A 25,284-nucleotide genomic window follows, 5' to 3' on the forward strand; every position below is an offset into this window, starting at 1 on the left:
GAGACGAGGCGTCGTAGAGAGCGGTAAAAAATAAAGGACCTCTCAGAGACCAGCTCTCCCAGCTAAAGGAAATCTTTAAGAGTGGGCGTCTTAGAGAATGGTAAGCATAAAGGATCTCTCAGAGACCAGGCGTTCTAGAGAGTGGTAAAGATAAAGGAGCTCTCAGAGGCCAGTCGTTCTAGAGAGTGGTAAGGATAAAGGAGCTCTCAGAGACCAGGCGTCCTAGAGAGCGGTAAAAAATAAAGGACCTCTCAGAGACCAGCTCTCCTAGCTAAAGGAAATCTTTAAGAGTAGGCGTCTTAGAGAATGGTAAGCATAAAGGAGCTCTCAGAGACCAGGCGTCCTAGAGACTGGTAAAGATATAGTAGTTCTCAGAGACCAGGCGTTCTGGAGAGAGGTAAGGATAAAGGAGCTCTCAGAGACCAGCTGTCCTGAGAGTGGTAAAGAAAAAGGAGCTCTCAGAGGCCAGTCGTTCTAGAGAGTGGTAAGGATAAGGGAGCTCTCAGAGACCAGGCGTCCTAGAGAGTGGTAAGGATAAAGGAGCTCTCAGAGACCATGCGTCCTAGAGAGTGGTAAAAATAAAGGAGCTCTCAGAGACCATGCGTCCTAGAGAGTGGTAAGGATAAAGGAGCTCTCAGAGACGAGGCGTCGTAGAGAGCGGTAAAAAATAAAGGACCTCTCAGAGACCAGCTCTCCTAGCTAAAGGAAATCTTAAAGAGTGGGCGTCTTAAAGAATGCTAAGCATAAAGGAGCTCTCAGAGACCAGGCGTCCTAGAGAGTGGTAAAGATATAGTAGTTCTCAGAGACCAGGCGTTCTAGAGAGAGGTAAGGATAAAGGAGCTCTCAGAGACCAGCTCTCCTAGCTAAAGGAAATCTTAAAGAGTGGGCGTCTTAGAGAATGGTAAGCATAAAGGAGCTCTCAGAGACCATGCGTCCTAGAGAGTGGTAAGGATAAAGGAGCTCTCAGAGACCATGCGTCCTAGAGAGTGGTAAGGATAAAGGAGCTCTCAGAGACGAGGCGTCGTAGAGAGCGGTAAAAAATAAAGGACCTCTCAGACACCAGCTCTCCTAGCTAAAGGAAATCATTAAGAGTGGGCGTCTTAGAGAATGGTAAGCATAAAGAAGCTCTCAGAGACCAGGCGTCTTAGAGAGCGGTAAAAAATAAAGGACCTCTCAGAGACCAGCTCTCCTAGCTAAAGGAAATCTTTAAGAGTGGGCGTCTTAGAGAATGGTAAGCATAAAGGAGCTCTCAGAGACCAGGCGAACCTAGAGAGTGGTAAAGATATAGTAGTTCTCAGAGACCAGGCGTTCTAGAGAGAGGTAAGGATAAAGGAGCTCTCAGAGACCAGCTGTACTGAGAGTGGTAAAGATAAAGGAGCTCTCAGAGGCCAGTCGTTCTAGAGAGTGGTAAGGATAAGGGAGCTCTCAGAGACCATGCGTCCTAGAGAGTGGTAAGGATAAAGGAGCTCTCAGAGACGAGGCGTCGTAGAGAGCGGTAAAAAATAAAGGACCTCTCAGAGACCAGCTCTCCTAGCTAAAGGAAATCTTAAAGAGTGGGCGTCTTAGAGAATGGTAAGCATAAAGGAGCTCTCAGAGACCAGGCGTCCTAGAGAGTGGTAAAAATATAGTAGTTCTCAGAGACCAGGCGTTCTAGAGAGAGGTAAGGATAAAGGAGCTCTCAGAGACCAGCTGTCCTGAGAGTGGTAAAGATAAAGGAGCTCTCAGAGGCTAGTCGTTCTACAGAGTGGTAAGGATAAGGGAGCTCTCAGAGACCAGGCGTCCTAGAGAGTGGTAAAAAATAAAGGACCTCTCAGAGACCAGCTCTCCTAGCTAAAGGAAATCTTAAAGAGTGGGCGTCTTAGAGAGTGGTAAGGATAAAGGAGCTCTCAGAGAACTGGCGTCCTAGAGAGTGGTAAGGATATAGTAGTTCTCAGAGACCAGGCGTTCTAGAGAGTGGTAAGGATAAAGGAGCTCTCAGAGGCCAGGCGTCCTAGAGAGTGGTAAAAAATAAAGGACCTCTCAGAGACTAGCTCTCCTAGCTAAAGGAAATCTTAAAGAGTGGGCGTCTTAGAGAATGGTAAGCATAAAGGAGCTCTCAGAGACCATGCGTCCTAGAGAGTGGTAAGGATAAAGGAGCTCTCAGAGACCAGGCGTCCTAGAGAGCGGTAAAAAATAAAGCACTTCTCAGAGGCCAGCTCTCCTAGCTAAAGGAAATCTTTAAGAGTGGGCGTCTTAGAGAATGGTAAGCATAAAGGAGCTCTCAGAGACCAGGCGTTTTAGAGAGTGGTAAAGATATAGTAGTTCTCAGAGACCAGGCGTTCTACAGAGAGGTAAGGATAAAGGAGCTCTCAGAGACCAGCTGTCCTGAGAGTGGTAAAGATAAAGGAGCTCTCAGAGGCCAGTCGTTCTAGAGAGTGGTAAGGATAAGGGAGCTCTCAGAGACCAGGCGTCCTAGAGAGTGGTAAGGATAAAGGAGCTCTCAGAGACCATGCGTCCTAGAGAGTGGTAAGGATAAAAAAGCTCTTAGAGACCATGCGTCCTAGAGAGTGGTAAGGATAAAGGAGCTCTCAGAGACGAGGCGTCCTAGAGAGTGGTAAAAAATAAAGGACCTCTCAGAGACCAGCTCTCCTAGCTAAAGGAAATCTTAAAGAGTGGGCGTCTTAGAGAATGGTAAGCATAAAGGAGCTCTCAGAGACCAGGCGTCGTAGAGAGTGGTAAAGATATAGTAGTTCTCAGAGACCAGGCGTTCTACAGAGAGGTAAGGATAAAGGAGCTCTCAGAGACCAGCTGTCCTGAGAGTGGTAAAGATAAAGGACCTCTCAGAGGCCAGTCGTTCTAGGGAGTGGTAAGGATAAGGGAGCTCTCAGAGACCAGGCGTCCTAGAGAGTGGTAAAAAATAAAGGACCTCTCAGAGACCAGCTCTCCTAGCTAAAGGAAATCTTAAAGAGTGGGCGTCTTAGAGAGTGGTAAGGATAAAGGAGCTCTCAGAGACCAGGCGTCCTAGAGGGTGGAAAAGATATAGTAGTTCTCAGAGACCAGGCGTTCTAGAGAGTGGTAAAGATAAAGGAGCTCTCAGAGGCCAGTCGTTCTAGAGAGTGGTAAGGATAAGGGAGCTCTCAGAGACCAGGCGTCCTAGAGAGTGGTAAAAAATAAAGGACCTCTCAGAGACCAGCTCTCCTAGCTAAAGGAAATCTTAAAGAGTGGGCGTCTTAGAAAGTGGTAAGGATAAAGGAGCTCTCAGAGACCAGGCGTCCTAGAGAGTGGTAAAGATATAGTAGTTCTCAGAGACCAGGCGTTCTAGAGAGTGGTAAGGATAAAGGAGCTCTCAGAGACCAGGCGTCCTAGAGAGTGGTAAAAAATAAAGGACCTCTCAGAGACCAGCTCTCCTAGCTAAAGGAAATCTTAAAGAGTGGGCGTCTTAGAGAATGGTAAGCATAAAGGAGCTCTCAGAGACCATGCGCCCTAGAGAGTGGTAAAGATATAGTAGTTCTCAGAGACCAGGCGTTATAGAGAGAGGTAAGGATAAAGGAGCTCTCAGAGACCAGCTGTCCTGAGAGTGGTAAAGATAAAGGAGCTCTCAGAGGCCAGTCGTTCTAGAGAGTGGTAAGGGTAAGGGAGCTCTCAGAGACCAGGCGTCCTAGAGAGTGGTAAAAAATAAAGGACCTCTCAGAGACCAGCTCTCCTAGCTAAAGGAAATCTTAAAGAGTGGGCGTCTTAGAGAATGGTAAGCATAAAGGAGCTCTCAGAGACCAGGCGTCCTAGAGATTGGTAAAGATATAGTAGTTCTCAGAGACCAGGCGTTCTAGAGAGAGGTAAGGATAAAGGAGCTCTCAGAGACCAGCTGTCCTAAGAGTGGTAAAGATAAAGGAGCTCTCAGAGGCCAGTCGTTCTAGAGAGTGGTAAGGATAAGGGAGCTCTCAGAGACCAGGCGTCCTAGAGAGTGGTAAAAAATAAAGGACCTCTCAGAGACCAGCTCTCCTAGCTAAAGGAAATCTTAAAGAGTGGGCGTCTTAGAGAGTGGTAAGGATAAAGGAGCTCTCAGAGACCAGGCGTCCTAGAGAGTGGTAAAGATATAGTAGTTCTCAGAGACCAGGCGTTCTAGAGAGTGGTAAGGATAAAGGAGCTCTCAGAGACCAGGCGTCCTAGAGAGTGGTAAAAAATAAAGGACCTCTCAGAGACCAGCTCTCCTAGCTAAAGGAAATCTTAAAGAGTGAGCGTCTTAGAGAATGGTAAGCATAAAGGAGCTCTCAGAGACCAGGCGTCCTAGAGATTGGTAAAGATATAGTAGTTCTCAGAGACCAGGCGTTCTAGAGAGAGGTAAGGATAAAGGAGCTCTCAGAGACCAGCTGTCCTGAGAGTGGTAAAGATAAAGGAGCTCTCAGAGGCCAGTCGTTCTAGAGAGTGGTAAGGATAAGGGAGCTCTCAGAGACCAGGCGTCCTAGAGTGTGGTAAAAAATAAAGGACCTCTCAGAGACCAGCTCTCCTAGCTAAAGGAAATCTTAAAGAGTGGGCGTCTTAGAGAGTGGTAAGGATAAAGGAGCTCTCAGAGACCAGGCGTCCTAGAGAGTGGTAAAGATATAGTAGTTCTCAGAGACCAGGCGTTCTAGAGAGTGGTAAGGATAAAGGAGCTCTCAGAGACCAGGCGTCCTAGAGAGTGGTAAAAAATAAAGGACCTCTCAGAGACCAGCTCTCCTAGCTAAAGGAAATCTTAAAGAGTGGGCGTCTTAGAGAATGGTAAGCATAAAGGAGCTCTCAGAGACCATGCGTCCTAGAGAGTGGTAAGGATAAAGGAACTCTCAGAGACCATGCGTCCTAGAGAGTGGTAAGGATAAAGGAGCTCTCAGAGACGAGGCGTCGTAGAGAGCGGTAAAAAATAAAGGACCTCTCAGAGACCAGCTCTCCTAGCTAAAGGAAATCTTTAAGAGTGGGCGTCTTAGAGAATGGTAAGCATAAAGGAGCTCTCAGAGACCAGGCGTTCTAGAGAGTGGTAAAGATAAAGGAGCTCTCAGAGGCCAGTCGTTCTAGAGAGTGGTAAAGATAAAGGAGCTCTCAGAGACCAGGCGTCCTAGAGAGCGGTAAAAAATAAAGGACCTCTCAGAGACCAGCTCTCCTAGCTAAAGTAAATCTTTAAGAGTGGGCGTCTTAGAGAATGGTAAGCATAAAGGAGCTCTCAGAGACCAGGCGTCCTAGAGAGTGGTAAAGATATAGTAGTTCTCAGAGACCAGGCGTTCTAGAGAGAGGTAAGGATAAAGGAGCTCTCAGAGACCAGCTGTCCTGAGAGTGGTAAAGATAAAGGAGCTCTCAGAGGCCAGTCGTTCTAGAGAGTGGTAAGGATAAGGGAGCTCTCAGAGACCAGGCGTCCTAGAGAGTGGTAAAAAATAAAGGACCTCTCAGAGACCAGCTCTCCTAGCTAAAGGAAATCTTAAAGAGTGGGCGTCTTAGAGAGTGGTAAGGATAAAGGAGCTCTCAGAGACCAGGCGTCCTAGAGAGTGGTAAAGATATAGTAGTTCTCAGAGACCAGGCGTTCTAGGGAGTGGTAAAGATAAAGGAGCTCTCAGAGGCCAGTCGTTCTAGAGAGTGGTAAGGATAAGGGAGCTCTCAGAGACCAGGCGTCCTAGAGAGTGGTAAAAAATAAAGGACCTCTCAGAGACCAGCTCTCCTAGCTAAAGTAAATCTTTAAGAGTGGGCGTCTTAGAGAATGGTAAGCATAAAGGAGCCCTCAGAGACCAGGCGTCCTAGAGAGTGGTAAAGATATAGTAGTTCTCAGAGACCAGGCGTTCTAGAGAGAGGTAAGGATAAAGGAGCTCTCAGAGACCAGCTGTCCTGAGAGTGGTAAAGATAAAGGAGCTCTCAGAGGCCAGTCGTTCTAGAGAGTGGTAAGGATAAGGGAGCTCTCAGAGACCAGGCGTCCTAGAGAGTGGTAAGGATAAAGGAGCTCTCAGAGACCATGCGTCCTAGAGAGTGGTAAGGATAAAGGAGCTCTCAGAGGCCAGTCGTTCTAGAGAGTGGTAAGGATAAGGGAGCTCTCAGAGACGAGGCGTCGTAGAGAGTGGTAAAGATATAGTAGTTCTCAGAGACCAGGCGTTCTAGAGAGAGGTAAGGATAAAGGAGCTCTCAGAGACCAGGCGTTCTAGAGAGTGGTAAGGATAAAGGAGCTCTCAGAGACCAGCTCTCCTAGCTAAAGTAAATCTTTAAGAGTGGGCGTCTTAGAGAATGGTAAGCATAAAGGAGCTCTCAGAGACCAGGCGTCGTAGAGAGTGGTAAAGATATAGTAGTTCTCAGAGACCAGGCGTTCTAGAGAGTGGTAAGGATAAAGGAGCTCTCAGAGACCAGGCGTCCTAGAGAGTGGTAAGGATAAAGGAGCTCTCAGAGGCCAGTCGTTCTAGAGAGTGGTAAGGATAAGGGAGCTCTCAGAGACGAGGCGTCGTAGAGAGTGGTAAAGATATAGTAGTTCTCAGAGACCAGGCGTTCTAGAGAGAGGTAAGGATAAGGGAGCTCTCAGAGACCAGGCGTCCTAGAGAGTGGTAAAAAATAAAGGACCTCTCAGAGACCAGCTCTCCTAGCTAAAGTAAATCTTTAAGAGTGGGCGTCTTAGAGAATGGTAAGCATAAAGGAGCTCTCAGAGACCAGGCGTCCTAGAGAGTGGTGAAGATATAGTAGTTCTCAGAGACCAGGCGTTCTAGAGAGAGGTAAGGATAAAGGAGCTCTCAGAGACCAGCTGTCCTGAGAGTGGTAAAGATAAAGGAGCTCTCAGAGGCCAGTCGTTCTAGAGAGTGGTAAGGATAAGGGAGCTCTCAGAGACCAGGCGTCCTAGAGAGTGGTAAAGATATAGTAGTTCTCAGAGACCAGGCGTTCTAGAGAGAGGTAAGGATAAAGGAGCTCTCAGAGACCAGCTGTCCTGAGAGTGGTAAAGATAAAGGAGCTCTCAGAGGCCAGTCGTTCTAGAGAGAGGTAAGGATAAAGGAGCTCTCAGAGACCAGGCGTCCTAGAGAGTGGTAAGGATAAAGGAGCTCCCAGAGGCCAGTCGTTCTAGAGAGTGGTAAGGATAAGGGAGCTCTCAGAGACGAGGCGTCGTAGAGAGTGGTAAAGATATAGTAGTTCTCAGAGACCAGGCGTTCTAGAGAGAGGTAAGGATAAGGGAGCTCTCAGAGACCAGGCGTCCTAGAGAGTGGTAAAAAATAAAGGACCTCTCAGAGACCAGCTCTCCTAGCTAAAGTAAATCTTTAAGAGTGGGCGTCTTAGAGAATGGTAAGCATAAAGGAGCTCTCAGAGACCAGGCGTCCTAGAGAGTGGTAAAGATATAGTAGTTCTCAGAGACCAGGCGTTCTAGAGAGAGGTAAGGATAAAGGAGCTCTCAGAGACCAGCTGTCCTGAGAGTGGTAAAGATAAAGGAGCTCTCAGAGGCCAGTCGTTCTAGAGAGTGGTAAGGATAAGGGAGCTCTCAGAGACCAGGCGTCCTAGAGAGTGGTAAGGATAAAGGAGCTCTCAGAGACCATGCGTCCTAGAGAGTGGTAAAGATAAAGGAGCTCTCAGAGGCCAGTCGTTCTAGAGAGTGGTAAGGATAAGGGAGCTCTTAGAGACCAGGCGTCCTAGAGAGTGGTAAAAAATAAAGGACCTCTCAGAGACCAGCTCTCCTAGCTAAAGTAAATCTTTAAGAGTGGGCGTCTTAGAGAATGGTAAGCATAAAGGAGCTCTCAGAGACCAGGCGTCCTAGAGAGTGGTAAAGATATAGTAGTTCTCAGAGACCAGGCGTTCTAGAGAGAGGTAAGGATAAAGGAGCTCTCAGAGACCAGCTGTCCTGAGAGTGGTAAAGATAAAGGAGCTCTCAGAGGCCAGTCGTTCTAGAGAGTGGTAAGGATAAGGGAGCTCTCAGAGACCAGGCGTCCTAGAGAGTGGTAAGGATAAAGGAGCTCTCAGAGACCATGCGTCCTAGAGAGTGGTAAGGATAAAGGAGCTCTCAGAGGCCAGTCGTTCTAGAGAGTGGCAAGGATAAGGGAGCTCTCAGAGACGAGGCGTCGTAGAGAGTGGTAAAGATATAGTAGTTCTCAGAGACCAGGCGTTCTAGAGAGAGGTAAGGATAAAGGAGCTCTCAGAGACCAGGCGTCCTAGAGAGTGGTAAGGATAAAGGAGCTCTCAGAGACCAGCTCTCCTAGCTAAAGTAAATCTTTAAGAGTGGGCGTCTTAGAGAATGGTAAGCATAAAGGAGCTCTCAGAGACGAGGCGTCGTAGAGAGTGGTAAAGATATAGTAGTTCTCAGAGACCAGGCGTTCTAGAGAGAGGTAAGGATAAAGGAGCTCTCAGAGACCAGGCGTCCTAGAGAGTGGTAAGGATAAAGGAGCTCTCAGAGGCCAGTCGTTCTAGAGAGTGGTAAGGATAAGGGAGCTCTCAGAGACGAGGCGTCGTAGAGAGTGGTAAAGATATAGTAGTTCTCAGAGACCAGGCGTTCTAGAGAGAGGTAAGGATAAGGGAGCTCTCAGAGACCAGGCGTCCTAGAGAGTGGTAAAAAATAAAGGAGCTCTCAGAGACCAGCTCTCCTAGCTAAAGGAAATCTTTAAGAGTGGGCGTCTTAGAGAATGGTAAGTATAAAGGAGCTCTCAGAGACCAGGCGTCCTAGAGAGTGGTAAAGATATAGTAGTTCTCAGAGACCAGGCGTTCTAGAGAGAGGTAAGGATAAAGGAGCTCTCAGAGACCAGCTGTCCTGAGAGTGGTAAAGATAAAGGAGCTCTCAGAGGCCAGTCGTTCTAGAGAGTGGTAAGGATAAGGGAGCTCTCAGAGACCATGCGTCCTAGAGAGTGGTAAGGATAAAGGAGCTCTCAGAGACCATGCGTCCTAGAGAGTGGTAAGGATAAAGGAGCTCTCAGAGGCCAGCTGTCCTGAGAGTGGAAAAGATAAAGGAGCTCTCAGAGGCCAGTCGTTCTAGAGAGTGGTAAGGATAAGGGAGCTCTCAGAGACCAGGCGTCCTAGAGAGTGGTAAAAAATAAAGGACCTCTCAGAGACCAGCTCTCCTAGCTAAAGTAAATCTTTAAGAGTGGGCGTCTTAGAGAATGGTAAGCATAAAGGAGCTCTCAGAGACCAGGCGTCCTAGAGAGTGGTAAAGATATAGTAGTTCTCAGAGACCAGGCGTTCTAGAGAGAGGTAAGGATAAAGGAGCTCTCAGAGACCAGCTGTCCTGAGAGTGGAAAAGATAAAGGAGCTCTCAGAGGCCAGTCGTTCTAGAGAGTGGTAAGGATAAGGGAGCTCTCAGAGACCAGGCGTCCTAGAGAGTGGTAAAAAATAAAGGACCTCTCAGAGACCAGCTCTCCTAGCTAAAGGAAATCTTAAAGAGTGGGCGTCTTAGAGAATGGTAAGCATAAAGGAGCTCTCAGAGACCATGCGTCCTAGAGAGTGGTAAGGATAAAGGAGCTCTCAGAGACCATGCGTCCTAGAGAGTGGTAAGGATAAAGGAGCTCTCAGAGACCATGCGTCCTAGAGAGTGGTAAAGATAAAGGAGCTCTCAGAGGCCAGTCCTTCTAGAGAGAGGTAAGGATAAGGGAGCTCTCAGAGACCAGGCGTCCTAGAGAGTGGTAAAAAATAAAGGACCTCTCAGAGACCAGCTCTCCTAGCTAAAGTAAATCTTTAAGAGTGGGCGTCTTAGAGAATGGTAATCATAAAGGAGCTCTCAGAGACCAGGCGTTCTAGAGAGTGGTAAAGATAAAGGAGCTCTCAGAGGCCAGTCGTTCTAGAGAGAGGTAAGGATAAGGGAGCTCTCAGAGACCAGGCGTCCTAGAGAGTGGTAAAAAATAAAGGACCTCTCAGAGACCAGCTCTCCTAGCTAAAGTAAATCTTTAAGAGTGGGCGTCTTAGAGAATGGTAAGCATAAAGGAGCTCTCAGAGACCAGGCGTCCTAGAGAGTGGTAAAGATATAGTAGTTCTCAGAGACCAGGCGTTCTAGAGAGAGGTAAGGATAAAGGAGCTCTCAGAGACCAGCTGTCCTGAGAGTGGTAAAGATAAAGGAGCTCTCAGAGGCCAGTCGTTCTAGAGAGTGGTAAGGATAAGGGAGCTCTCAGAGACCAGGCGTCCTAGAGAGTGGTAAAAAATAAAGGACCTCTCAGAGACCAGCTCTCCTAGCTAAAGGAAATCTTAAAGAGTGGGCGTCTTAGAGAGTGGTAAGGATAAAGGAGCTCTCAGAGACCAGGCGTTCTAGAGAGTAGAGGTGATAATAAATCGGTGGAGATTGATGCCTTTTGCAGTGTTCTGGCTCCTTTTATACAGAAGTGTTGACTTCATTTACTTTCGTTACTTGAAAATTGTTGACGGAAATTGACGATCTGTTCTTCGTGGTTGTCGACTGAAGTTGTTTACAGCGAGCACATGCCATTGGAAGTACGTGTAGAAACTTGCGGTACATATGGGAATAAACTTTGGTGTTAAATGGCATCAGGAGTATCTCTCAGTGACCACGAAATCTATGGGTTGAACACTAAAATCGACCTTTTTCAATTTTTTTTACTTATCATAAGCTCAGCCTCTTTTCCTCTCTTGCCAAAAATGTTCAAAAAATTTAAGTTAGACCAGTATCCACGAATGTATCAAAAATCATAAAAATCGGTACAGCAATCAAGGAGAAGTTAACATAAAATCATATTTTTACATGTCTCTCCTTCCCCGTTACCGAAAATGTACTAAAAGCCTAAGTGAGTTCAGGATCCATTCACACTCCTAATCGTCAAAATCAATGCATCAGTCTAGGAGAAGTTATATGTCAAATTTCGTTACATGTATTTTTATTTACATAGATTTAGTATGATTTCCGTTCATTTAAATAAAATTATTTCAATTTACTCCAAGTTTAAGTGTAAAATAAGAAGGAAAGAAATGGCTCTCAGAATAATTAAAACTTTAATGAGGCTGTAGTAGCTGTCAATCTTTAATAGGAATTTAAAGAATCAATGGTAAAAACTGACCGTGGCAATCTTAAGGTTCAATTTATGATTTGGCTAGTGTTAAAAAGAAGCTTCCAATTTCTTGAGTAAAAATGAATAATTGGTGTAGTTTCAAGGAACGCAGTGGATACGGTCATATTCTTTTGAAAAGGAGTATAAATGCTCTGAATAAGACTACTAGGATGCCCATCCGCTCCCGTTTTGGGTGTATTATCCCCCAACTCTACTGTTACCCCCTTCAAACTGACCGTTCTGCGCGTCAAATTTAATAATTTTTCCTAAGAGTTATCATTTCCTCCCCTAAATTTGCTATTGTTCCTTCCAAATTTATCTGTGTGCTCTCCCAAAATTTACTATCTTCTCCCCCAAATTTTCCATTCCTCACCCCAAATTTAGTAATCTTCCCCCAAGTGTACCATTATTCCTCCAAATTTACCATCAATTCACGAAATTTACAATTCTCTCCCCGAGATTTACCATCCTGTCCCCCACAAACATATCTTACTTCTGCAAATATTTAATTGTACTATTTTGAATGAAAAATTGTGTCTGTCCTAAAAGTCTCATGGGTACACCGTGCGCCCTAAATCCTTCTTGTAGGTACCGTCAGTTTCTACTGTAACTGATTTCAAGACTTACAAGTTCTTATAACAAATGAGGGAATACGGTAGAGGTGCAAACTGTATTAATACCGCACGTACCATCAAAAAAGTTCATTAATGTTGGCGTGATGAACATTGCCAATAAAATCCAAAGGACCAAGTGACTAAAAGAATGAAATCAAATGATGTCTTAAATGTCCCACAATTATGAAGTTTAGCCTAAAAGAGTCCAGTGATTAATATAGCTAAACGATTATAATAAAATGGTGAAATGAGAATGAAGGAGAAAACGGGAGAATCACATAAAAGCCACAGAACGATGTTGTCCTCCAGAAACTGAGATGGTCTGGGATCGAACTGAGGACCGTCAATCAAGTCCTTGAAAATATGTCCTAATTTGTATAGGGATGTTGATTCTATTTCTGATAGAAATCAATTTATAGACCTTTTATTTTAATGCATATTTGTCTTTGAGACAACTTGCAGTCATGGTTCAAGCACTATTTCCTTAAGGATATATAGAAAAGAAAAAAGTGAACAGAACATCGCATTATTAGAAATGTTCACATTGTTTAAAATGTTAATATTATTTACAGTTGTTTATTGTTAATAATTTCCTATTGTTTGTAATATATCAATTGTTTAAAATGTTTATATTGTTTATAATGTTTCAATTGCTACTAATGTTTGTATTGGTTGTTTATTAGGATGGATTATTTTGGGACTTCTATTGTTTTTCTTTGGTTCACTCATTGGTTTGTTTCCCAAAACTCTTCCAAGAGCTGCACACAGGCGGATGTTAGCTGCTTCGAGGACAATGGCAAACGGAGAAATACCACAAGAGGAGGAGAAACCTTCATTGAAAGGTAAATATTTTTATTTTATTTTTTGTTTAGATTCTTTCTTGATAATTTTCTAGGTCGCCATTATCTACATACAACACATTACACATGATATACCTGACAAGACGGCAAATAGAATGCGCCAGACTACTGAGAAGAGCAATTTAAAATTGAATCAGTAGAGGACAGGATAAAATTGGCCTAAAAAAAATTATACAGAAAATACTTGATAACCACTGTTAAGCGAATTTTGTATTAGAAAATAATATTAAATTAAATGTTGTAATATATGATGATGGAGTAAAATATTGTTTCTCCTGAGTGATAGGATTTTTTTTTTTTTTTTTTTGGAAAAGAACTTAAGACCTGTGATTAACTATAGAAATAGTATATTTTTGAATTATATGTAACTATACAGAACATGTTATCTTAGCAATTTATATGGATTACCTTCATCCGGGAAAGAAGATGGAATTTTTGGCCGTAGCATGATATACTGTGTATAAGGTTTTTCAGTTGATGTTATATGATTTAGGAATGTTGATTTCGAATCCGATGAGTGCCACTCTGTAAATGTGTGAAAAATTGCTGTTGTACTGTTGCTACATCAGAAGAAAGAATAAACCTACTGTATGTTTATGGAAGCAAAATTTCTGATAAAAATTTTGATCTCAATTTTTGTCTTCCTTGCTCGTCTGAAATTATATGAAGAGTAAATTTTTAAAAAATACTGCATATACTTTGCATACACCTCGTTTATTTTTACGCTTTTATTACTAAAAATTCGACACAAAATACAAAAAAAAAAAAAAATCCGTGATGGTTGGCAACAATGACGTTCAAGAAAAGAAGTAGAATTTCTACGCAACGAACACGTTTAAGGCTATTCACAAATGATTAAGAGACAAACTCGAAATAGTTGACAAGAAATCAGAACTTGTACTTTACCATTTCCTTTCTAGTGATTGAAATGAAAATGAAATGAAATCTTTGAGTTTTACGTCCCACGGTTATGCCGGTTAGGCTAAAGGAGACGGTGATAATGAGTAATGAATGAAATGGTGGAATGAAGAAAGTGGGAGGAAACGGGAGAACCCCGAGAAAACCTACGCACACGGTGTTTGTCCACCACAAAGTTTACTTGGCGGGGGCTGTGATCGAACCCGGGACCCCAAGCACCAGAGGTGAACGGTCTACCACTGAGCCCTTTCTAGTGATTGTCTGGCTTTTATTCATAATTCATATGAGAGTTTAAGCACTACGCAGGAATTTATTTCGGGGGGTCCAGACTCACTAGGAGGGTATTTTGTATTAAAATTCCTAAAATTACACCTAAAATTAGGCAAAATTTACACAAAAGTCGAAATTTCGGGAAAGGGGTCCGGACAACCAGGACCCACCCCCTGCGTACGTCCCTGAATATATATACGATACTTCTCTTGTTATAAAATATCCTGTATAAAAATTCTTCATGCAAATTTAATTGATAGTTGGCAACCCTGACATTCATGAGAAAATTATCAAGTTCCATTAATTGGTTACTAGTATGATTATTTATAACATATGCATGAATCGACATTCTACTGCCAATAGGATATGAGAAAAATATAACTATGTCGAGAGAATCCAGTAATTTAAGGCATGGAAAGTAAAAGAACATAGCCCGTCGTTTACCCCCTCTTCGAAGTTTCCCCAAAGTTTACAGAGTGGCACTAATCGGATTCGAAATCAACGTCCCAAAATCGTATAAGATCACCTGAAAAACCTTAAAGGTAGGTGTAAGTAAATACGCCAAGGATTCTTTATGGCCTTAATTTTCATGAAACACAAAGAACAAGACATGTGCGTGGCAGAGTAGCCTTTTCCGCGTGGCAATGATGCGACTAACTTCTATTCTTTACCCAAGGTAAAGGAAAAAAGTGTTACAAAATGGCGTATTTACCAGCACGTGTAGCTAATTATGCCAAGTCTAGGATACTACTAGAAATAAATCTTTCAACTGCTTACATCGTCTCTGTATTATACGAACTCAAATATTACTACACAACATGGCTGAAGCAAGAAATAGAATAACCAAACCACAAGATGAAGATAAAAAGATAAAATGTAAGAACGATAATCTTCTAAGTTGAAGTTCCAAACTGAAAAGTTTTAGTCCATGGGATACATGAAAACATCTTTGTCTTCTGCAAGTCCTGTACAAGCCCTGGCGTATTTCGCTGCACCATGTTTGGTATTGATTTAGTAACCATGCAATCATAACCACGGAAGTTACACTTACAAAACAAAGTGTTCGTAGACGGGCACGAAATAAGGCGTATATTGGTGTAAACAATCGGCAATGTTTTAAGTTAGCACGGTACTAATAACTGATTCTTACTTCTATTGAAATGCGAGGGCTAATCAACAAAGACTGAGACTGATTATTGTACCACAGTTTCCATTGTTGCCGAATGCAGGCATGTTTGATAGTTGAAAGAGTTGTGTTTCATGTATACTCTCACTAGGTGGCAGCATTGTCGTATCGGTAGGTTGGGAGTAATTCGCTGTGTTTTAGATACTGCTTTCATTTCGCCTCACAACGTGCTGTGTATATGCAAACAGTATGGAGCAATAAAGTTTTGTTTTCCCTTGAACCATACAGCTTCTGAAACCTACGAAAAGCTTAAGCAAGCTTACGGTGAAAGTGCATTACCTCGAGCAACAGTGTTTCGGTGGTTCAAAAAATTTAAAGAAGAACGAGTTTCATGCGTTAAACATATTGGACCTGTTGTTTCGGCCTCTGGTGTGACAGAAAGAAACATCAATAGTGCTGCTGTGATTGTTCGTGAGGATCGAAGGATAACATTACGTAAACTAAGTGAAGTGTTGGGAATTTCATATAGTAGCGGTTTTTTTTTTTTTTTTTTTTCAATAATGCACGATCACCTCCATATGTCCCGTATTTGTGGCCGCTTTGTACCACGACTATTGACTCAGCAACAAAAGACTGTACGAGTTCAGATTTCCCGTGAGGTGAGGTGCTGCGTTCCTCTCCTGAGGGAGGAAATGAGTTTCTGTTTCCATCTCTTAAGGCAAAACTCTGCAGTACTCACTTTGAGAACTCTGAAGCAGTGGTGAAGAAATGTAAGGCGATTCTGAAGGACATATCAAAAAATGGCATGCATCACGTGTTCCAGGAATGGCAGGAACGTTATAAAAAGTACATTCACTTAGGAGGTGACTACTTTGAAAAAGTTCATGTGAACATAGAGTTTGAGTAATAAACACATGTTTAAAAAAAACAATATCAGTCTTCGTTGATTAGCCCTCGTAATAACGCCCTTCCTCAGAACCTTTCCGAAGCGAACAACATTGCACGGCGTGGCGGTTTCAGCGTTTATCTCCAGAGTATTCGTCAAATCAGACTTGTCCGAGACTGTGGCATATATTTTAGGCGGATTCCAGCGGATTTCGTCGGGAACGTTCCAAAATACTGAACACTTGGCGTATTTAGTTGCACTGGCGTATATACCTGCAGTTACCTTATATATAAAAGAATCATCGTTCATCAGCTTCTCCCCCGGACTATATCATCTGTCCTTTTTTAAAATTTGTAATAAACTTTATATACATCTTATTGCTTTCTTCAAACTTATGTATACTGACCGACAATATAAGTACTGAAATGTAGGATACTGTATTTTTTACTTTTGGTAATTCTCAGTACATTAAACAAGTTAGTTTATTTCCTGCACATACCGTAATTGCTCTTTTTTTCAGACATGCTTACAACATTCAGAAGATTGATTACAAACAAAATTCTGATGTGTAACATTGCAGCAGCCATCTTTTATCTATTTGGATTTATGCCTTATTGGATATTCATGCCAAAATATATTGAAACTCAATATAAACAGTCTGCGTCAACGGCAAGTCTCGTTACAGGTAAGTTCTTTTTTAATATTTTTTAAAAGTATAAAGCAGTGATTCTCAAACTGGGAGAAAAGTCATTAACAGAGCACAGAACCACGTAAGAGTTATTCTTTGTTTTAGTCATTTCTAATTCTAACCATGGAATTAGAAAATCAAAGATCAAGTCATTCGTATTTTACTATTATTCGCAGACTCTCATTTCTTCGTCACTTCCCTAACGTAGAAGGGTCAATCCATGCAAAGTGATCGAGAAAAAAAGAAAAATTGCTGCTTGACCTTTTCAAAAAAAAAAATCTGATTTTTTCATGAATGTTTATCCTATATCAGGGTACTTTAAAAGCACGATTAATTATTTTTTACAATATCCCATGACGACGGGACAAACACCGTGCTCGTGGGTTTTCTCGGGGTTTTCCCGTTTCCTCCCACTTTCTTCATTCCACCATTTCACTCATCTCTCATCATCACAGTCTCCTTTAGCCTAACCGGCATAATCGTGGAACGCAAAACTTAAAGATTTCATTTTTTTTTTTCCATGGCGACGCAATGGCTGCCGCCATTTTGCGTCTTTTCGATTTTAGGCGTTTACGTTGTTTTGAATATCTCAGCATGTATTTGTCCTAACAAATTGAAAATTGCTGGATGTCTCTAGCTCGTGCAGAGCTAAAACTTTGATTTCAGAACATTTTTGTCTAAAACCATTTGAAGGGGGTGAAATCAGGGCATACAGTACCAACATTTTTGGACATTGAAAACATGTTTAGGAAGATGAAACAACTGATGAAGAGATCTGAATTTGTGTGTGCATGTAGTTCGGGGTGATAAGTTAATATACAAAATATTTACAGACCTGTAGCTGCTCCCAAAGGTCTGAAAAAATCGCAAATTTGGGGGATTATGCCAATTTAGCATATTTCACTGTCCAATATCTCCAATGGGCCTGGATAAAAAAAAATCTGAAATTCTGAGAATGGTTAGTCCTTTAGTACACCATAACACATAACAAAGCGCGTTCTGTGTTTTTGAACAGAAAGGGATCAAAGTATCAAGTAATGACGTCATACTCTAGGAGGTATTTTGTTTATAAAATCTTTTTTGGACATTGAAAACATGTTTGGATAGAGGAAACAACTTACGTAGAGGTCTGAATTTGTGAGTGCATGTAGTCCGGAGTCACAAGTTAATACCCAAAAATTTAGAGGCCTGTAGCTGCTCCCAAAGGCCTGAAAAATCATCGTAAAATTGGGAAATTATGCCAATTTAGCATATTCCACTGTCCAATATCTCCAATGGGTCTGGATAAAAAAAAATCTGATATTTTGGGAATAGTTAATCCTTTAGTATACCATAACACACAACAAAGCGAGTTTTGGGTTTTTGAGCATAAGGAAGTCAAAGTACTAAGAAATGACGTCATCCAAAATCAAGTGGTTTTAGGCAAAAACGTTAAGAGATCAAGGTTTTAGCTCTGCACTAGTTGGAGACGTCCAGCAATTTTCAATTTGGTAGGACAAATGCATGCTGAGATATTCAAAACAACGTACACGCCTAAAATCGAGAAAAGCGCAAAATGACGCCAGCCCCTGTGTCGCCATGGGATGTTAAAAAAAATAATTAATTGTGGTTTTGAAGTATCCTGATATAAGAAAAACATTCATGAAAAAATTAGATTTTTTGGAGATGGTCGAGCGGCACATGCTTGATCACTTAGAATGGATTGACTCAGAATGTAAGAAGAAATCGATCAGACAATGTTCTAACGTTTGTAAAGTACCGTTCACTTAAAGATGTAAAATATGATGGTAAAATAAGTTTAATGAACCTAAAATATAATTATTAAAAATATCCATCGTTACATGTAATAAGTAGTAATATATATACAATATTCTTCTTCGTATTTATCTTTCAAAAAGTATGTTATTAAACAGAAAAGAATGGGCTTTTTTTAGCTATTTATTATTTTTAAAAATTGTGTGACTAAAAAAACATGATACGTTTTTAAGCTGTTTATAAATCTTGAAAGTTTTGTGACTCAAGAAAAAGGCATGTTTAACTTCTCACTTATTAATAATTTTAGAAAGTTATGCGACTAGAAAGAAAAGTGTAGGTAACTTTTCAGTTATTTATATCCCCATCAAGAAGTCGCAGTCGGGAAGAGCGATTGCCACCGTCGACGGTGACGGGCCGCCGGAGGCAGCCGTCACCCGTCCGCGGCGGCACGACGATCTACTTGTTCAAAGTTGCCGACCTTTTGCCGAGGCGGCAAGCGGTCGAAAATCGTAAAATAAAATGAACTTTGCCGACTGTTTCCGACCGTAGGAGTCGGCAAAACAGTCGGAAAGGCCTGTTTCCGACCCTCTGCCAACTCCTTAGGCTAGCCTCTTTTCGACGGCGGCGCCGGCGCATTTAATGCTCATTTCCGGCTGTTTGCCGACTGCTCGGCAAGGCAACTATTCGCCGCGGTTGAAAATCGCACAGAAAGACGCCGAAGTCCGGCGCCGGCAATCCGATCGCGACATCTAATCGGCATGGACAAATTGTCCGACTGTAGGCGGCAGAATCCTGATGGGGATAACTTTTGAAACTTATGTGATTAAAATGAAAAGCATACATTTCTTTTTAGAAATTTATAACTTTCGAAATTTATATACCTAAAAAAGGGGAATAGTTAACTTTTCAGCTATTTATTATTTTTGAAAATTCTTACTAAAAAGATAGCATGGGTACCTTTCCAGCTATTTATTACTTTTGAAAATTATGTGACTAAAAAGAAAAGAATAGATAACTTGAAAATTGAATAATTAAAAAAAAAAAGTGATTGTGTGACTCCGTTATAGAAAATAAAACGTAATTCCGATAGATATGTCCCAATTGTTGTAGCTTCTCATCTAACATAAAAACAGAGAATTCAGTTAATGACGTGCATTAATCACTTATTTACCCAAATTCATCCCTAAAATCTGTCGTGTCTAACCCTCTCGTCAATAAAGTATGCATAAAGACACCTCTAATTTGAAGATGTCCTTCGCGGCTAAGCGATTAGCGTACGCGCCTTTGGTTAGAGAGACCTGGGTTCCATTCCCGGTGAGAGTTCATGTGGTTCGGATTCCACGTTAAGTTGTAGGCCCACTTCTCATATAGCCTCGCTACTGAAAGGGACGCTCAACTAAAAATCAAATCAAACCTCTAAATTGAAAATTAACTAACCCTTTGGTTTTATCAGACACAGATAGTGTCTGATGAAATCAAGTGATTAGTTGGCAAAACTGTCACAAGATGTTAGTTTTGTAATAATAAATTGGATTGCTTTATTTAGCGACTAATTTATTTTTAATTATAGTAAAGCTGGCATAATAAAAAGTATTGCCTTAAATTGAATTACAAAATTTCACTCATAAGTTGTACTTTCTCAAAGCCACGACTAAGTAGAGTTGACTCAATGTCTTTCCTAAATTATCTTTTCCGAAAGACACTTTTAAATTGAGTCGACCCAAGCTATTCTCAATTCAGTATTCTTAAACTCATTTTTAAGTTAAGCTCGATATAAATTAAGAATTCCAATCCTTTTTTTTTTTTTTTCAAGAAGACACAAAATTTGAGTTATTCCAAACTGAATCATTAATTCATCTTTCTCAAAGCAAACCTTAATTGGATCTTAATACGTTGACCGCCACTATATATTTTGAGCCTTCTCATTGTACGCCACGGGCAACAATCTGCCACTAATACTTTGTTTCGCCTTTGTTTTAACCCCATAAATGTATAATTTTCTTTGTGTATAGTTTTGCATACACGCGGCGTGGATATTAAATTTTGACTTCTGCGCCATATGTATGTAATAACATACACACCTATAGAGTGAACGTGAAAAAGTGTAATATATATTTGTGTGTATGGAAAACTATACATGAAGCGCTGCATGAAGGAGCCGTGTGTATGGCAGCCAACGAACAATAAATATAGTAGGCTATAAATATGAACAACAAACAAAAAACTGAATTGTTAATTGAGATTTCCGAAGCTGAGTTGTCCGAAAATAACCTCTAAACAAAGCTACTACTAAATTATGTTATATCAAACACATCTATTATAAATTGAATTTCCCAAAATCTCTCTTAAACTGTGTATGATCTGTAAATGTTTCTTTTCCGTAAGACAGTCCTAAACTGAACTGGAGCAGACAAAATTCCAAGATTTCCCAAAGACATCTTTAAATGTATTTATTCGGAAATAATCTCTAATTTAATTTATTTCAATTTAACTCCTAGGTTGGGTTAACGCTAAATTGAGTTCCCAAAATCGCTTAACATTTTTTCCAGCAAAACTTGCATCTATAATGAGTTTTTCTATATTTAACTACTTCTAACTTTTCCTCCAAAGTTAGTCTTAAACAGAGTTTGCCAAATTCACTCATAATTGAGTTTTTTTTTCTGAAGATAACACTAAAGGAAGTTTTCGTAAAGTAAACTCTTAAATTGAGTTATCGGAAAATGATCTCTAAATTAAGTTTGATCTACATTATCCCTAAATTTGGTTTTCTCTAAAAACTCGAATTAAGCTTTTCCAGTCACTTTTTTTTATATACTAAAATCGAATTCTACGTAACAGTAAAACTATCAATTCTCAATTAATGAGTTCTTTCATTGTAATTTTCCTCTAAGTTTTCGTCGTCATTTTCTGTTATTTCTTATAGTCAACTTCTATAAACTTTCTGCTAAGTCCTTGCTAAATAGTTCACCAAGAAACTAAAGTTTGGAAAACTCTGCTTTAGACTAACATCTTATATTGTTTGTAAGTTCTTGTGATAGTTTCCCCACTAACAATAATAATATTGCAAATATCTTGTTCGCTTCTATAGGTGCTATTGGCCTGGTATTCATGGCTATTGGAGTGTTGTTATCAGGTCTTATAATTTCTAAGCTGAAGCCTCGGGCTCGAATCCTTGCTGGTTGGAATGTGTTCATTGGAGTAGTAAGTGTCCTTGGTATTTTTTCTTATGCTTTCCTTGGATGTGCAGAAGGGGACATGCAGGGACAGCTACTACCATCTGGAGAGTAAGTAAAACTTCTTATTGACTTAATTATGATATAATTTTCCGATTTCGTAAAGTCCAAATAATGCCAAAAACAACGTTTCTATTGGATTTGGTCGGTGACTTACAATGAAAATGTACCATGAACAATCTTCTGTCCCTTCTAATGTGAGCTGATGCTTGGCATATACAGATGATTATCAAAATAAGATGTGTGAGGGGCAACACTTACAATGTGCAGCGTCTAGACTTTGTGAGCTGTGTTACATGATTATCTAAAGTATGCTAGACTGGGTAAAACAGGGGAGTATTTTGAAGCGGACAGACGATTGTAAGCGAAATGGGACATCTCTCTATGTTTCATAGAAATAAAATTATGAGTTCACGGTTAGTTGACGGAAATGTATGTAAGCTTGCCACTGTGTTCTGCTAGGGGCGCTGCGAGGATTTGTGTCCAAGTTTGTAACAGCTCATACAACTCATGGCAAAACAACATTGGCGAAGAGTAATAGTAAACGGTGAGTCAATCATTAGACAAATATCAATCTGTTTCCATCCCCACGCCGTAAACGTCGCCAACGCCTAGTGGCCCACTTGCTGGTAAACGTCGATAATCGATATAGCGACGCGTCGAAGGATTGCCGCTAGTGTGCCACTAGTGGTAGGGTTTCGTCGAGTTGAAACATATATTTATAGTGGGGGTGTTGGCGCATAGCAGTGTGGACTTCATTTTGGTCCGCGCTCCTTCGATTCGTCACAGAGAATCGCCAAGGGATCGATACGATCTATCACCAGACATGTTCATGCGGTTATTATTATATATTATTTTTTCCTTGACGAATTGTTCCTAAAGTGAGATCCGGGGGTTAAGAGTAACCCCTGCCTCTACATCATGAAATAAAAAATCTTGAGATGATTGCGTATAATTGTATGAATTTAGATGGCAACGTCGCCGATCATCATGTGAATATGGGAGAAAGTTATAAAATTATATGGCGAACGCATTTGATCTGATCCTGAACGGTTATCGTCGAACACACACGGCTAAAGGAGCACTCTGATTGGCCAAATTATAACAGCTTCAACGATTTATCACTCTAAAAGCGATGGGCTCTTAACCGCTTCCGTGACGAAGTCCAAAGAAGTCATAAGGTTAGTGGTTCGAGCCCATATCCGGATACTTTTTTTTTTTACTTTTTTAAAAATGTTTGTCAGACTCACCTTAATGTAAATAAATCATGCATATAGGCGATTTAACATATTTTGGGGGAGTAATTTTGTGGTTCATTGGCGTTCTGTCGCGTCTCTGCCGCTGGTGGTATAATTTTCCAAAACGGAAGTGGGGCCAGCGCGGATCGTCGCTATGGGGCTGCCAATGTTTGGCGAGATGTCGCTAGTTGTCCACCGGTGGTCCACCGACGGTTACGGCATGGGGAAGTACTGTGACCGCTGCTTTTACAAGCCTATATCTGAAAGTGATATTTAATTTAGTTAATCCACATTGAGTTGTGTAGCTAGTGTCGAATTTCTTGTTTCAGGTTAGTGGTCAATTATGAGTGTAACGCAGGATGCAAATGTGACTTTGTGAAGTATTCACCAGTTTGTGGAAATGATGGAATCACATACATATCTCCTTGTCATGCGGGGTGTATCTCTCAAGAAACGGTAGATGGCAAGAAGGTAATTCCCTCCTTAATTATTCGTTTCCGAAAAGTATTGAGTATTTTAGATCTGCCTGTTAAATGGGACTTTGCAAAATTACATAACATGTTTTAAGTTATTTTGCAAATTTCAACATTTTTAATGATTATTTGAGCGGTCTTTTAAACTACTATTATCTTATTCATTAAATATTTTGGAAACTGCAAATATTTGTAATACTTTATCTGATTTATAAGTTCTTATGATTTTTTCATTGTACTTTTACTTGGAATTATCCTCAAAATTTTTATTTAGTGCCATTTATGCATGGCCGGATTTCCCAATAGCCCAGTAGGCCCGGGCCTATGGGCGCAAGCTCCCAGGGGGCGCACGGCCGAGAGAAAATAAATAAAAAAATATCTAGAAATAAAAATAAATAGCCATAACTTATCATATTTTTTGAATTGATTAAAAAATCAGGCTAATAAAGCATTCTTTATTAGTTTTTTTTATTTATTTGCCCAAATGGCTAAATTGAACAAAACCAAAGTTATTCACCAATCTTTTGTTAGTACATTAACGGTATTTTGTTAAGCCCAGAAACAAGTAAATTCTTCAAAAAATTTGCAATGATAAAATTGCATTGTGGAGTGGTGTTTAAGCAATTAACATATAGGCCTGATATATTTTTTTAATAAAGGTTTTTAGGAAAGTAACTTTAACCAGACTAGGGGGCGGAAAAAATTATTGGGCCTAGGGGCGCCAAAATGCTAAATCCGGCCCTGCATTTATGTGTATAATCTGATGCAATAAACTTTTCAATGCATAGTTCATAGCAATTTATATGCGTCTTGAATTTCAGTGTAAGCACTACTGCATTAAAAATATAACAGACTCCAAGTTATGTTACACAGAAAAAACAAAGAATTATAATTTTTGCGCTTACAGAGCAAGAAGAAAATCGCAAAAACGATTGACTTAAAATAGGGCAGTGGTTTTCAAGCTGACTGGCAGAAACAGAGACACGTTGGGAACCAACAAAATAGAAAACATCACTCTTTTTGTACTACTAATCAAAAATGACTTTGTGGACCGACAACGGCTCACGGACTAATAGATTGAATATCACTGAATCGGTTGTCTCGAGAAACAAGGCACAACAGGAAATGAGTCAATACGGATACATACCGTTAATTGGAATAAGGGTCATCAACTCAAATACAAGCTGTGATGGAGAGAGCATCTACGTTGATGTTCTTCGTATACTAACAAATTATAGACACATCATTCGGAAAGAGAATAGTTACTGACATTTTGTTTACAAAGTTTCCAAATTGGACGATATTGTAAGGTTCCGCATGTCTTCATATCATGCGATAACCATGTGTGTACTACACGTGTCGACAGTAAACAAATACAACGCAGACGACAGTACCGAAGAAGAGTCGCCCACAATCGCCAGCAGTCGGTAAGACGGAGATCACCGAAGGTAGTCGACATTTTAGGATAAAAGACAGGAGCACGCCTCAACAAGCATCAATCTGTCAAGGTTGATCAAACCACCTAAAGCCCTAAGGCACCTTGCCATTGGGTTCCGTATTCTCTCTCACGACGCCCGGTCACCCAGAGAGACGCCTAATTACTCAAAACTTATCCCCTCTCACGACGCCTGATCAAAGAGAGGAACCTCACCTACAAAAGCCCTACGACGCCTGGTCATTGGGTTCCTTCCACTTTCTTACCTAAAATTATTAGAGGAACTACTTATTGTAATATATTTCTGTATTTAATAAGATCTTTTATAATAAAAGGTGATATGAAAGTCCAAATTCCCGTGTACGATAATTGCTCTACCTTACATAAACTGAAAGAATTTTAGAATATTATCAGGGCTACCCTATCTGGTCATTAAGGTATTGGCTTCCTATGTATTTGATCGAGAACGAGAGCATACCAATTTGAATCAGTGATGACATCATAAATTTTCCTTCGGGTAGACTTTGAATAAAATGGGAGATATAAAAGTAGAACAATTAAAATACTGGGAACTGAGATTGAGCACAGCCGGAGGAATTTCGAAGTCCTCTGTTGAAGTGTCCTCCGAGCTACACTCTAAAATCATCAAAGATTGTAATTTTGACAGAAATAACGGTTCAACTTTCAACTGCATTACTTCTGGATTTCCTGACTAGTTCATCGTTACTTTACTTGTTAAGAAGTTCGATTTACCAAAACGTCTGTGCTACTAGTAGTCTCAGGCTCGATTCCCGGTGGGGACACTCGGTCGAAAAAGTGTAAAACCTTTATTCAGGTTTCTGAATGAGATTTTC

General features: G+C 40.9%; 1 protein-coding gene across 1 annotated transcript in view; it reads left to right on the forward strand.

The window, feature by feature from the left end:
• Oatp58Dc (Organic anion transporting polypeptide 58Dc) overlaps window positions 1-25,284 on the forward strand; it is a 107,245-nt gene that overhangs the window by 32,151 nt on the left and 49,810 nt on the right. Inside the window, exons 6-9 of the mRNA XM_081754994.1 lie at window positions 12,232-12,390; window positions 16,129-16,293; window positions 21,140-21,335; window positions 22,852-22,993. Of these exons, the coding sequence (XP_081611120.1) occupies window positions 12,232-12,390; window positions 16,129-16,293; window positions 21,140-21,335; window positions 22,852-22,993 (662 nt within the window). The remainder of the gene's footprint in view (window positions 1-12,231; window positions 12,391-16,128; window positions 16,294-21,139; window positions 21,336-22,851; window positions 22,994-25,284) is intronic.

This window comes from Thermobia domestica, chromosome 4, assembly GCF_964235325.1.
Source record: "Thermobia domestica chromosome 4, izTheDome1.hap1.1, whole genome shotgun sequence".
NCBI classification, from domain to species: domain Eukaryota; kingdom Metazoa; phylum Arthropoda; class Insecta; order Zygentoma; family Lepismatidae; genus Thermobia; species Thermobia domestica.